This window comes from Apodemus sylvaticus, chromosome 10, assembly GCF_947179515.1.
Source record: "Apodemus sylvaticus chromosome 10, mApoSyl1.1, whole genome shotgun sequence".
NCBI classification, from domain to species: domain Eukaryota; kingdom Metazoa; phylum Chordata; class Mammalia; order Rodentia; family Muridae; genus Apodemus; species Apodemus sylvaticus.
Genome location: NC_067481.1, coordinates 95,114,901 through 95,130,162, shown reverse-complemented (window position 1 = coordinate 95,130,162; position 15,262 = coordinate 95,114,901). Strand labels below are relative to the sequence as shown.

The 15,262-nt window shown below is 46.0% G+C and overlaps 1 protein-coding gene across 3 annotated transcripts in view; it reads right to left on the bottom strand.

Annotated features, from left to right (window-relative positions):
* The window catches only part of Rab40c (RAB40C, member RAS oncogene family), a 35,074-nt gene that overhangs the window by 8,042 nt on the left and 11,770 nt on the right, over positions 1-15,262 (bottom strand). For all 3 annotated transcript variants that reach the window (XM_052194808.1, XM_052194807.1, XM_052194809.1), the window contains one exon: positions 427-487. In XM_052194808.1, the coding sequence (XP_052050768.1) occupies positions 427-487 (61 nt within the window). The remainder of the gene's footprint in view (positions 1-426; positions 488-15,262) is intronic.

Sequence of the window (15,262 nt, the reverse complement as noted above, 5' to 3'; positions counted from 1 at the left end):
CTGGGATTAAAGCCATGTGCCACCACTGCCCAGCCCTGGTTCCTTTTTAATATTTAGTTTTAAGTAGATGAGCAACACACATGCATGCCTCATGCCCTTGTGGGGCCAGCAAGGGGTGAGAGAGCCTCTGGAACTGGAATTAGAGTGGCTGTGAGCTGCCAGACGGGGTGCTGGGAACTAAACCTGGGTCCTCTGGAAGCGCAGCAGCAAGAGCTCTTAGAAACCTCTGAGCATCTCTCCAGCCCCATGGAAACAAGCCCCAATTGTTGAGTAAAAATGGAGAAGGCTTTAAAACAAAATATCTGGACTTTTTGTTGTTTTCATTATGGAGGAAAGTCCCATTTGGGCAGGATCTGTTTAAATGGTTATTACAAATAAAGGGCTTCCTCACCTGGCTTCCACCCCCTCATGAGATCACCAACTCACCATAGCTCCAGCTTGACACGCCGTCCGTCCAGCAGGATGGTGGTAGTTTTATAGTCTATCCCTGTGAGGAAGCAGAGGGGTGAGAGCGTCCATCAGCAACTGCTCCACTGAGGTCCTCCTGCCCAATACTTCCTCTCAAAGTGTTCCCACAATGGCCCCTGGGAGCAGGAGGCTGCTCACTGCCCTCGGCTATGGCTTTCTCAGGTGCCATCCTAGCTCACACTGGATGGCAGCCATGGGCAAGGCAGAGGCCCAGGTCAGATGGGGCATCAGACACTCAGACCACACAGTCTCTCTAAAGGCTCTGGGCCCAGAATGCCTGGGGGGATATGGTTCACTCCCACTGTGACATGTCCTTCCTATAGATTCTAAGTTGAACCCTCAAAGAATAACGTACTTCCTAATTCTTGGATCATCAACAGGAAGGTATTTACTTAAGGTTTTTATTTGTTTGTTTTGTTTGTTTCCAGATAGGGTTTCTCTGTGTAGCCTGGCTGTCCCAAACTCCCTCTGTAGACCAGGCTGGCCCAGAACTCTAAGAGATGCCTCCCAAGTGCTGGGATTAAAAGTGTTTGCCACCATTGCCCAGCTATTTACTTAGCTTTTAGAGAAAGCATCTCAAGACATAGCCCAGGCTGGCTTTAAGCTCATGAAATCTACTGCCTAAGCACCTAAGGATTACAAATGACCACTTCTACATAGGACTAAAGTAATTTTTAAAATGCTGCTCTCTCTGACTTGAAAATTTGTTTATATTTTCACATTTTTATGAAAAAAAAATTCCCAATAGATGCTGTGGTGGTATCAAGCCTTTTTAGGGGGGAAGGTAGGGGCAACAGTCTTGCTATGTAACAGAGGCTGATCCTGAACAATGACTCTCTCATGTCCCCTTAACACCTTTGAGGCATCAGTTTCTTACTTGTCATAGATATAATTTTACTTGCAGTCTAGGTGTGGTAATGCACAGCTGTAATTCTACCAACTTGAGAGGTAGAAGCAGGATCAGGATTTAGAACTCGAGGTCATCTTTATCTGCACAGTAAATTCAAGCCTGCCTAATCTACATGAAACCTTGTCTAAAAGAGGATAAAATTTTGGTCCAAGAGGGCTTGCACATGGGTATTTTGAAATGCACAGGTATCACTCTCACAGTGCTTGTGCAGAATATATCCTGGTGAGTATATGCTGATGTCTGTGTGCCCATGGCCCTGTGCAGAACACATCCTGGTGAGTATATGCTGATGTCTGTGTGCCCATGGCCCTGTGCAGGACATATCCCGGTGAGTATATGCTGATGTCTGTGTACCCATGGCCCTGTGAAGGACATATCCCGGTGAGTATATGCTGATGTCTGTGTGCCCATGGCCCTGTGCAGGACATATCCTGGTGAGTATATGCTGATGTCTATGTGCCCATGGCCCTGTGAAGGACATATCCCGGTGAGTATATGCTGATGTCTGTGTGCCCATGGCCCTGTGCAGGACATATCCTGGTGAGTATATGCTGATGTCTGTGTGCCCATGGCCCTGTGAAGGACATATCCCGGTGAGTATATGCTGATGTCTGTGTGCCCATGGCCCTGTGCAGGACATATCCTGGTGAGTATATGCTGATGTCTGTGTGCCCATGGCCCTGTGCAGGAAGACAGTACAGCACCCTCTTCAGACATTAGGTGCTCCTCTGAGCCATCTTCGGCTTAGTCAACTAGTGACTGCATCCAAACTAGGTTCTCATGCATTAAAGGACATTACAATAGAGTAAAAAATTGCCAACATACATAATAAAAGAAAATATTTGAAAATTACACATCTTATTAGTACAGAGTTCTATAAAAAACCTCAACTCAATAATAAAACTCAATTCAAAAATGGACAAAGCCGTATCCTTGCAAAAGACATAGACAGCAATGTTAACAAGCAGAAGGAACTGTTCTATGCTATTGGTAGCCATTAGGAAAGGAATTAGAACCCTGTGCTAAGCACCACATGCTGGATTAGATGGCTAGATTCAAAACAGACGGTGAGGTATAGAGATACCGGGACCTTCCTACTTTGCCAGGCGTGTGGGGTGCAGGGGACATAAAATAATGATTGCACAGTGTACAAATAGGTAGGTGCTCCTGAGCCGTGTATTTGATAAATATGGTTATTGTTTTTTGTTTGTTTGTTTGTTTTCAAGACAGGGTTTATCTGTGTAGCCCTGGCTGCCCTGGAACTCACTCTGTAGACCAGGCTGCCCTCGAATTCAGAAATCTGTCTGCCTCTGCCTCTGCCTCCCAAGTTCTGGGATTACAGGTGTGCACCACCACTGCCTGGTGATAAATATGGTTAAGACGTGCTTTTCTGAAAAAGTTTCTTTCTTCTTTTTTTCTTTTGTTTTTTTAAGATAGTCCTGGAACTTGCTCTGTATACCTGGTCCCTCAAACTCACAGAGATCTACCTTCTTCGGCTGCCCCAAGCACTGAGATTAAAGGCATGTACCACTAATGCCCAGCTGTGACAGGGTTTTCTATGAAGTCTGGCTAGCCTGGACCTTGTTACATAGCTGACTTGAATTTGTAGCAATCCTTCTGCCTCTGACTCCACTATTTCCATGACACAAAGTACTGCACGGACACCCTAGGACTGGCAGCTGCTATACCCCTCCCCACTGTCCCCTATGCTCCCCTCCATGCTTGGCAACTAAGCCCAAGTGAAGTTTGTGAGGACACTATTACAGTGGTTTTATTTTTATTTGATTAATTTCATTCATTCGTTCATTCTTTCGTTCATTCAATCATTCATTCATTCATTTTGAGGCAGGGCCTCACTATATAGCTCTGGCTGGCCTGGAACTCACTATGTAGACCATGTTGTCCATGAACTAAAGAGATCTTTCATAAAGATCTACCTGCCTCTATTTCCCGAATGCTGGGATTAAAGATGTGCACCACCATACTATATACTGATTTTTGATTGGCTTCTTTGAGGAAAGATCAGCAAGACCTGTAGCATAGCCTTCCTTGACTGTGATCTGAACTCCCAGGCCTCTCCCTGAGGAAAGCCAACTGCATGACTACCAAGCTACCCCTAGATGGTGCTGTGGCCCCAGGCCTGCCTAGAGCAGCAGCTGCAACCGAACAATGGATGCCTGGGAAGAACCTTCTAAGAGTCCTTAGTCATGAACAGACCTGTCACCAACAGAAAGAATTATGTTGATGAGCCTGTCACTGTTAGGTTCTGAGGGGGTCTCTGACCCTGACCCAGCTGACTGTGTGACACTCACAGGCTCCCCCAGCCAACATATCTGTCTTTTAGAATGAAATACATTTACATCACCTACAGGAGTCCTATCACCAGGAGGACCCTGAGAGGAGCTGACCCTGGGAGTGGAGGGAGCAGGGCCTGCTCTGTAGCCACTGGCCTGCTCCATACATACCTGGCTGTTCCTGTTCAGACAGGAAATGTAAGACAGTCATCAGCTGGCCAGTGAATCAGCAGCTTTTTAAATGATGGGAGCCCAGTGTAGAGCAGAGCAGTCAGACATGATTTGTACACACAAGGCCGGCTCAGTTCCTAGAACCCTCCCCACAAAAGGGTGAGAATTTTATTCAAAATAAATCAGTGAGCTGGGCATGGTGGCACACACCTTTAATCCCAGCACTTTGGAAACAGAGGCAAGCAGATCTCTGAGTTCATGACCAGCCTGGTCTATATAATTCCAGAACAACCAGGACTACATAGAGAAATCCTGTCTCAAAAAAGCAAAACAAACAAAACAGAAATCAGCTAACAAGAACCAGTGTGATAGGGCTGGAGAGATGGCTCAGTGGTTAAGAGCACTGACTGCCTTCCAGAGATCCTGAGTTCAATTCCCAGCACCCACACGGTGGCTCCCAGCCATCTGTTGTGGGATCTGACGCCTGTTCTGGCACACAGGTGGACATGCAGATAGAGCACTCATCTACATAAAGTAAATACATCTTAAAAAAAGAAAGCCAGTGTGATGGCAGACGCTTGTACAGAGTCACAGTGACTGAGTTCAGAGGTAGCCTGGGCTACAGCAGGAGTCCAGCTATGTCCAGTTTTTTTCTCAAAAAGAAAGGATCAGGAGGGGCTGGAGAGATGGCTCAGCAGTGAAGAGCACTAACTGCCCCTCTGAAGGTCCTGAGTTCAAATTCCAGCAACCACATGGTGGCTCACAACCATCTATAATGGGGTCTGACGCCCTCTTCTGGTGTGTATGAAGAGAGCTACCGTGTATTACATATAATAATAAGTAAACCTAAAATAAATAAATAAATAAACAAATAATAAAAGGAAGAATCTAGCCATGGTGCTGCGTAAGCACAGTGAACATGCGTCACACAACCCAACAGAGCTAGGTTTCCAGCTCTCCTGCCAGAGAGCACCCGTACTGCCTGGCAGGCAAGGCTTGGGGAGGTCACAGGAGTCACAGCAGTGACCACATCAGTACCTTCCAGCGCTTCCCCTTTTCTTCTTCTTCTTCTTCTTTTTTTTTTTTTTAAATCAAGTTGGGAAAGTGAAAGCTTCTCTCCTCACCCTGAGAAGCATCTTTCCCTAGACTTCTGGTCTTCCAGCCTGGCTTAGCTACAACCCAAGGCCATTAAGAAATTAGAGTGCCCAGAGCTTCATCGAGAAGCTTCTGAGCCTCTCTCCCCAGCAGGACTGGGTGATTTTTGTGTCTTAGCGCTCAGTTCAGTGAGGAGGACCTTACTAGGTCCACTGCTCACCACACAGCTCTGAAGGGGCTCTACACCAAGCAACCATAGCAAGCAAAGTCCACTAGAAGTGAATGCTCGAGGGTCTGATGACAGTTCTCATTAATGTGTTAAGCCAAGATACAAGAGAAAGAGCCCTTGGCTTAGTAGGGTTCTAAAAGGAACAATTATCCAGAGCTCGAGGGTAGGTAGGTTCTGAGGAGGAGCATAGGCGTGGAGAGGCAGAGCAGTGACCTGGAAGGGGTCTAAAACAGACCCAAGGGAGGCAGCAGCATGTGGGCCCGGGCCGGCAGAGCCACGGGCGAGCTCAGGTCTCAACATCACTCTCACGGGTCAGCAGTATCGGCAGGACACCATCCACTCTAACTCTCTTTCAGCACCATTCATTTTCCCTTCTGTCTAAAAATAATTTTCTTTTTAGTCAGCTAAGACAAGCCCCCAAAGAGGACCAGCTGTCCCCCTCAGGTCCCAGATCATCTGCTGAGGCAGCCACTACCCACTGGATCTGAATGTTTCACCCAACAGCTTGACTCCATCCTCACAGAGCAAATACTGCCCCTGGCAGATCTGAACACATACTGAAGATACATACTGAACAGGGAAACTGAGGCAAGGAGGTCATAATACTTGTTCCACTCATGAGACTAAAACCATTGGCCGAGGTCATGGCTTGGCTGACCATTCAAGTCAAGCCTTTTGTTCAAGTTTATATGGGACCAGATCTCACAAAGCCACCCTTGACGCCTGCCCAGTGCCCTGCCATTCGCTCCTTTCCCTCTAACTGCACTCAGGGTGCCTCCTCTGCCTGGTGATGGCTGTGACCTCCACCCTGGGCTTTCACCTGTTAATCTTGCTGCACATGCTCAGACCCTATTCTTCCTGACCAGTGCTGGCCAGACTGACTGCTGAGATAACTGGCCAGCTTTCTCATCTTTCCCACCAGTCTTGCCTGTATTCTATTTTCTGGGAGATTTCCTTCTTTTTATTTTGCACAATTTCCATTGATCTGTAATTTTTAGAAGCTCTTTGGGGTCTAGATATTGCTTCTGAGCAATATTCAGAGCAGGAAGCTGGTCTTTATTCTCAGAGGTGTGGTGAGATGTTTGGAGCCCTCTGGAGTTCCCAGGGTCGTCTTCTATCCACTTACATTTTCTTCTCACATATTGCTGAGTTTGGTTGTCCCTCTGACCCCTATGAAAACCTGAGACACTGCAGAAGGCTCTGTGACTCTGGCTTGTGGAAGAGCTGCTATGCTGTAGGTGTCTCTGGAACTTTTCTTAAACTGACAGTTGCACAATGAAGACCAGACATTTGCTTCAGGATCCTATCTGTCATTGCTGGCGCCAGGGGGTGCCAAATCCCCCCCATTCAGAATGGACTTGGGCTAAGAGGACTCTGTTATTAGCCCCTTGCTTCTCTCCACCCTCATGCACCCGGTGGTGTCTGGTGTCCATGGCTCTATTCTCTAAGAGAATAAGCCTCCTGTGTCCCCTGGTAGAGAGGGACTTTGACATGCCAGCCTCTGGGCACCTGCTCTGAGTTCAACAGGATCCTTGTGATCCACCCCCTCATCCTACTATGGCTGCTTATCCTGCTTCCTAAGCCAGCAGCCTGGCTTACAGATCTATGTTTACTAATGTTTTTCGTTTATTAATTTTGTATGTGGGGTGGGGCATGAGCATGACATAGCATGTATATGGAGGACAACTCGAGGGAGTCAGTTCTCTCCTTTAACCATATGGGTTCTAAAGATCAAATTCAGGTTGTCAGGTTTAGTGGTACCCCCACTTGCTGAGCCATCTGGCTGGTCCCAGACTTAACTGTTTTTTTCAAGACATTTTACTATTACTTAGTGGGCAATTCTAAAGAAAGTGGCAACTCATTTAACAGCAGCAGCATTTCTACGGCACACCAGTCATTGTTTTCAGGTACTGAAGGGCATAAATCATCATCCAACTGTGGCCTGGTCCATGTACTCCAGTGGTGACTGGAGGCCAGGAGGCAGGCTCAGTGGGGAGAAGTGTCTGACAGCCTATGTCAAGGTGGAATGGAAGAACTGATTCCACAAAGCTGTTCTCTGACCGACACATACGCGCTGTGGCATGTGTACCCATACCCACAAATTAACAATAAATAAAGTTTAAAAATTTAAATTAAACACACCTTTAATCCCAGCACTTAAGAGGCAGAGGCAGGTGCACTGTGGTGAGTTCAAGGCCAGCCTAGTCTATACAGTGAGTTCCAGGCTAGCCAGGGCTACACAGTGAAACCCTGTCTCAAAACAAAACAGAAGAGGAAGGAGAATGAATGAATGAATGAATCAATCAATGAGTAAATAAATGTGGCGAGCAGTCCAGGTAGACATTTGACATCGACCTCGACCTCTGGCAGATACATGTGAATGTGCACATATACACACTTTACTAACACAGACACACACATTGCCCATAAAGATTCTAAACATTCCCTTGAGGGCATGTAGCCCAGCAATCTGGCTAGGCTGGCAAGCCAAGGAGCTTCAGGAATCTTGGCCGCCCCGACTCCCCTCGCCCTGGTTCTGGAGTTAAAGGTGCATGCTGCCATACCTGTCTTTATATGTGGATTCTCAAGATCCACACTTAGGTCCTCGTGCTTATGTAGTAGGCCTTAACCTACAGAGCCACCTCCCCAGCCTGTGGGGGGCCTGGGGGCAAAGTCACCACTATCATAGCCATGACTGTTCTGAAGCCCGCAATCAAGAAAGTCCTGGCTAGGCTGCCCACCACCTCCTCCTCCACCTCCTCCTCCATCTCCTCTACTACCACCACCACCACCACCACCACCACCCCTTTTTGAGACAGGGTCTTACTATACAGCCCAGGTTAGCTTTGAACAGTTCATCCTCCTAACTCAATGGCAGGCATGTACCACCATGCCCAATTCTAACTGACCATTCACACAGCTAAGACACCTATGCACTACAATCTGAACCAAGACAAAACTGCACATAGGTCAGTCCTGTCCATTGTAACATTGCCTTACAGACACAGAGAGCAATCTTGTTTTCTTAGCATCTTACCAAGAGTTGCTGGCCATGCTGGGAAGGATCACACTGCCCTGTAACCCCAGCACAAATGTGCTTTACCTGCTGCCTTCTCAGGTCTGTAACAACTGGACCTCAGCTCCCAATTTTGGTAACTGGTTTCTTCACCAACTGCCCTTTTCTTTGTGAACTGAGTTGTTGTCTGGTTTGGTTTTTCAAGACAGATTTCTCTGTATATTCCTGGCTGTCCTGAAACTCGCTTATAGACCAGGCTGGCCTCAAATTCAGTGATCTGCCTGCCTCTGCCTCCTACGTGCTGGGATTAAAAGTGTACACCATCACATGTGGCACTTTGGGAACTCTCTGTACATATGTATTTAGGAACATTTAAGGCAGTGCACAAAGCACTACTTGAATCTTGTTTCTTTTCAATATAATAAATGAGATACTACAAAGCACTGTCGAGGAGCAGCCCTGGGCCAGGTGGAACCGAGGGCCAGCAACATCTGTAGGTTCTAGCCTAAGGCTAAGGTCCTGAGACCCCAAATCCCATTCCCACAGCCCGTCTAAGTCCAGCCCCTCAGGATGGCTGAGGAACTTAGAGATGTGAAATCTGTTTCAGGAGGTCAGATAAACAACATCAAAATTACCTGGCTGCTGACTCAGTTGCTTCTCAAAGGGTTACTTCATATATGGCTTCAGGCAAAAGCCATACAAGAGGAAGCAGGCAAAACCAAGTCACTAGCTGGGCAAGTGATACTTGCCTATACAGTAATCCCAGTAACAGCCCAGCCAGGAACTACTGGGAGTTTTAGACCAGCCTGGCTACAGAGTGAGACACTATCTTGAGAACAAAACAAGGGGCTGGAGACATGGCTCATCAGTTAAAAGCACTGGCTGCTCTTCTGGAAGACTAGGGTTAGATTCCCAACACCCACAGCAGGGTGTAAACCCAGTTTCAAGGGGGTTGAACACCCTCTTTTGGCTTCTATAGGAACTGCACACACATAGTACACATTCATTCAGGCTAAACACATAAACACATAAAAATTGTTTTAAAAAATTAAAGTAGTGGGGCAGTGGTGGTGCACACCTTTAATCCCAGCACTTGGGAGGCAGAGGCAGGTGGATTTCTGAGTTCGAGGCAAGCCTGGTCTACAGAATGAGTTCCAGGACAGCCAGGGATACACAGAGAAATCCTGTCTGGAAAACCACATATACACACAACAAAACATGAGTCATTAAAATTAACACAAAAAAGACATTTGTTTTTCAGCTATTATCTGGTTGGTTGGGTTTTTGGTCCCCCCACCAACCTCCAATGGCACACAGATTTTTTTTTCCACTTAAAGCAAATTCAGCTAGGAATGGTGGCTCATGCATGTAAAATACAGCACTCAGGAGGTTAAGGCCACAGAATGACAAGTTTGAGGCCAGCCTAGGTTACACAGTAAAAACTTATAAAACACAAAAAAAGCAGAAAAGAAAATTCCTTGGACAAGGATGAGGACTTATGAAACTCTGCAGTCAGAAGAGTAATGGTCCCCAAGGGTTAAGCATCCTAACTACTAGTGTCTTCACAGGGGAAAAGAACACAGCAGCTGGGATTAAGGGACAATATGGTATGGCCCAAAGGCTAAACATGTCCCCAGATCTTCTGAATGGGCTTCATTAACTCTACGACTACCCAGAAGCCTTTTACAGCTGATTTGGAGAGAAGAGGAGAGATCAAAACCTGAGAAGGACTTGACCCACCCTTGCTGGCTCTGAAGATGGAGGAAAGGTGCCCTCTGGCTCTGAAGATGGAGGAAGGGTGCCCTCTGGCTCTGAAGATGGAGGAAGGGTGCCCTCTGGCTCTGAAGATGGAGGAAGGGTGCCCTCTATAATTTAGAGATCAAGCTGGGTGGTGGTGGTGCACACCTTTAATCCCAGCACTTGGGAGGCAGAGGCAGGCAGATTTCTGAGTTTGAGGCCAGCCTGGTCTACAGAGTGAGTTCCAGGACAGCCAGGGCTACACAGAGAAGCCCTGTCTCAAAACAAACAAACAAACAAAAAATTTTAAAAAATAAATAATTTAGAAATAAAAAAAAGGACAGGAACTTTAGTCTTTTTTTTTCGTTTTATATTTTTTCTAAATTTTATTTATTTATTTTTTACACTCCATATTTTATCCCCCCACCCATACCTCCTCCCCTCCCCACCCCACTCCACTCCCATCTCCACATGGATGTCTCCACCCATTAACCCACCTGACCTCAAAACTCCTGGGGCCTCAGGACCTTGGAGGGTTAGGTGCAAGCTGACCCCTGTTGCTGAACTAGGGAAGGCTGAAAGAAGCTGAGGAGAAGGACGACCCTGTAGGAGGACCACGACCCTGTAGGAGGACCAGCAGTCTTCGTTAACTTGGACCCACGAGATCCCTCAAACACTGGACCACCAAACAGACAGCACATACCAGCTGACATGAGGTCCCCAACACACATGCAGTAGAGGACCGCAGGGTCTGTGTTCATTCAGAGATGATGCACCTAACACTCAAGAGACTTTAGTCTTACAAGTATAAAGACCCCAATTCTGCTGCTAATAACCCAGTTGAGCAACATAATGAAACCTCCAGAGCTTGCCCATCAATCCTAGCTGCCAACAGCTTAGCTTTTATGGTGTGTTTGTTTGTTTGTTTGTTTGTTTTTGAGGTAGTGCTAGGCCTGCCTAGCCAAACTAGGATCTCCCTGGGAGAACAGTGGGCTTTCTACATGCTCAGTAAGCACCTTCTCACCAAGACACACTCCATTCCCTGACCACACACTGGTGTCAGCTGAGGGGGCAGCCCTATAGGGACCTCCAGCTGCATGAAAATTACTAATGGCTGTCACATCAGTACTGTGCTTTATCATCGAAGTGGACACCAACTAAAAGCTACACACTCAGGGAAGGCTACATAGCACAATCTGCCTCCATAGGATAGAACCTGTTCTCTAGCAACTGCAGACAAACAGGCTCCCAGCCTTCAACAAGGCTGAAATGACAGCAGGGTGCAGAGGACATACCCCTCAGGCAGAGCAGGTACTATGGGAAATAAGTTAGTAGTCTCTTTAGGGGTTAAACCCATGCATGACCTGTAACCTAGCACTTCCCTAACATAGACACACATACACACAATCACCAGAACCCCAAATAAACTCCTTTTTTGTTGTTGTTGTTATTTTGTTTTTGTTTTTTGGATTTGGTTTTATCGAGACAGGGTTTCTCTGTATAGCCCTGGCTGTCCTGAAACTTACTCTGTAGACCAGGCTGGCCTCGAACTCAGAAATCTGCCTGCCTCTGCCTCCCAGAGTGCTGGGATTACAGGTGTGTGCCACCACCGCCCGGCAAACTCTTATTCTTCTATTTTAAAAGTAAGTGTGTTTATATATGGCATGTACACTTGAGTATGGGTACATTCAGAGGCCAGAGGCATTGGATTCCCCTGGAGTTACAGGTGGTTGTGAGACACTTAACATGGGTACTGAGAACTGAACCTGGGTCACCTAGAAGAGCAGTACACTTTTTTTTTTCTGAGACAGGTGTTCTCTGTGTAGCTTTCGCTGTCCTGGAACCTGCTTTGTAGACCAGATTGGCCTGGGACTCACAGAGATCCACTTGCCTCTGCCTCTGCCTCCAGAGTGAATGCCCCGCCTTGTACACACTCTTAACAAATGGGCTCTTAAGCCACTTTTGAAAACTTTTATAGGAGCACTCTTCAGAATTCAAATATGAGAATTATCCAAACACTCACCGTCTACAGAAGAGACAGGCTCACTCCTGGATTTACACAGAGAATGTCACACAATATAAGAAAGGACACCACTAGAACCACATGGAAGAACCTGTATTCAGGCAGGCGGATTTCTGAGTTCAAGGCCAGCCTGGTCTACAGAGCAAGTTCCAGGACAACCAGGGCTACACAGAGAAACCCTGTCTCGAAAACCAGAGAGAGACAGAGAGAATTCAGACACAATTCCATATATGTATAAGATTTACATATTGTATGTGTATGAGTACACTGTTGCTGTCTTCAGACACACCAGAAGAGGGAATCAGATCCCATTATAGATGGTTGTGAGCCATCATGTGATTGCTGGGAATTGAACTCAGGACCTCCAGAAGAGCAGTCAGTGCTCTTGACTGCAGAGCCATCTCTCCAGCCCTATTTTTAATTTAAAAACAAACAAACAAACAAACTAGTCCATAGTAAAATCAGGATTGACCAGCAATTTCTAGGGCTGGAGGCAAGCAGACAGCATGCGGCTGCATGTGGTTCCAGTCCATCAACACTCAACAAACTCTAAAGTTTTCTGTATGCAAATTAACCTCAGTGAAGTTGACTAGGAAATAAAGAGGCTGACAGCATCAAAAGCTCCACCAGAGCTTACATGCACTGATAATGAGAACAGACTGCAAAGAACTGTCAGTTGCTTTAAGATGCCCTATCTACAACCCCAAATAAAGACAGTATTCATTTCCAGGCATTTATCCAGGGGAACCAAAACATTCTCACAAAAGGATCTGTGTGTTGTGGTTGTGTTTAATACCTTTAAATTAAGAATGAAAAATTGCTCAGATGTATATAGCAGAAAGATAGATAAACAAATCGGGTTTTCTCGCATAAAACATACTACTCAGGGGCAGAAGTTCCTTTGAAGGGATCAAAACAGTATGTGAGCTAGCAAGCACTGTGGAGTCTGAGGCTGAAGCACTCTAAGTTTGAGCCCAGCCTAACCACAAAATAGAATCCTGTGGGTTTTTTGTTTGTTTGTTTGTTTCTGTTTTTCGAGACTGGGTTTCTCTGTATAGCCCTTGCTGTCCTGGAACTCACTCTATAGACCAGGCTGATCTCAAACTCAGAAATCTGCCTGCCTCTGCCTCCAAAGTGCTGGGATTAAAGGTGTGCACCATCACTGCCCAGCTTATTTTTTTTGTTTTGAGGGGTGGTAGTGGTCCTGAACATAGACACACATTCCATTTGTGGCATTCCAGAGCAGGAAAAAAAAAATCCTGTAGTGGCCTGCAGACTGGTAGGAGCAGTAATTAACCTCTCATATAGGAGAGAACTTTCTGGAATATAGATACTGTATCTTGATATGGGGAATGGCTACCCAGATGCCTGCATCTGTCACAGCTCCTATAGCAGTGGTTCTCAACCTTCCTAATGCTGTGACCCTTTTATAGTTCCTCATGTGTGGTAGCTCTCAGCCATAAAATTATCTCATTACTATTTTTATTGCTAAAACAGTAATTTTACTGCTGTTATGAATTGTAATATAAAAATTTTTGGAGATGGAGTTTTGTCAAAGGGGTCTCAACCCACAGGTTGTTAACCACTGTCCTAGAGCCAGACGCCCAAGATTAGCACATTTTATTAAATGTAAACTCAAATATCTCAATAAAATCAAATTAAGAGCTAGCCTAAGCAGGGCAGTGGTGGCACAGGCCTGTAATCCCAGCACTCTGGGAGGCAGAGGCAGGCGGATTTCTGAGTTCGAGACCAGCCTGGTCTCCAGAGTGAGTTCCAGGACAGCCAGGGCTACACAGAGCAACCCTGTCTCGAAAAAACCAAATCAAAAAAAAAAAAAAAAAAAAAAAAAAAAAAAAAAAAAAAAAAAAGAGCTAGCCTAGTGGGCAAGCCTTTAATTTCACTACTCAAGAGGCAGTGATCAATGGATCTTGGTGAGTTTGAACTACCTATAGAGTGAGTTCCAGGCCAGCCAGGGCTACACATTGAGACTCTGGCTCAAACAAACAGACAAACAAAAGAAAAGAGAAAGGGAGAGGGAGGGGAGGCAGAGAGGAGAAAAAAAAATTAAATCCAAAGCGGGTGTGGTGGTGCACACTTTCAATCCCTGCACTCAGGAGGCGGAGGCAGGAGAGTCTCTGAATTCAATGCCAGCCTGATCCATAAAGCAAGTTTTAGGACAGCTGAGACTGTTACACAGAGAAACCTTGTCTTGGAGGTCAGGGGGAGAATTAAACCCATGTAGAATATCAATTTGCCTTTAGATTAGTAGGTCTCCCTTCAAATGAGAAGACTGAATTGCCTGCCAAGATGGGCCAGAATGCAGAGCAGACACAGAGAGAGAGCAGCTAGCATACAAAGCCGGAGCACAGAGGGAGGAACCTGCTATACTGTGGAAGTGTGACACTCGGCACATGCAACACCTAACAGACTGTCCCTCAGAAACAGGGACATATGCATCTGCTGTCACAGGCAAACCAATGCTTGCAGAAGGACAGGACAGGAAGAAGATGCTAATAGGCACAGAGATGCTATGCCAATGCCAGTGCCGGACAGCAGAAGTCAGGCCAGGGGAGTTGTGTACAGGGATCCTGTGGTGTCAAAGCTTTTATTTTCTGTTCTAGAACCAACTCCAAACCTTATTTCTTCTGTCTACTAAGAGCAAGGACACTCAGCAAGGAAGCCCAGTGAAATACAGACACTAAAACCCACCATTAACTTTTCATTAAATGTACTTTTTCATTTTACATCTGCATATTACATAGTCACAATTAGTTCACTAGATCTGTAAGTTCCACATCCATAGATTTAACACCTACAAAAAGTACGAAAATTCATTTGTACTGAACACACGCACATCTTTTTTTGTTGTTTGTTTCTTTGTTTGGTTGGTTTTGTTTTTTCGAAACAGGGTTTCTCTGTGTAGCCCTGGCTGTCCTGGAACTCAATCGGTAGACCAGGCTGGCCTCGAACTCAGAAATCCTCCTGCCTCTGCCTCCCAAGTGCTAGGATTAAAGGCATATACCACCACTGCCCGGATAAAAAAAAAAGTTTATGTTGTTTTGTTGTTATTTTTTAAAGTTTCATTGGGTAGTTCTGGAACTTGACATGTAGACCAGGCTGGCCTCACACTCATAAGAGATCCACCAGCATCTGCCTCCTGAGTGCTGGGATTAAAGCTGTGTGCCACCATAGCTAAGTCAGACTTTTTAAGATTTATCTGTGTAAGTAGAGCAGGTTGACCTTAAGCTTAGATCTGCTTGCCTCTGCCTCCTAAGTACGGGATAAATGCATTCACCACCATGCCTGGCTTCTTTCTTTT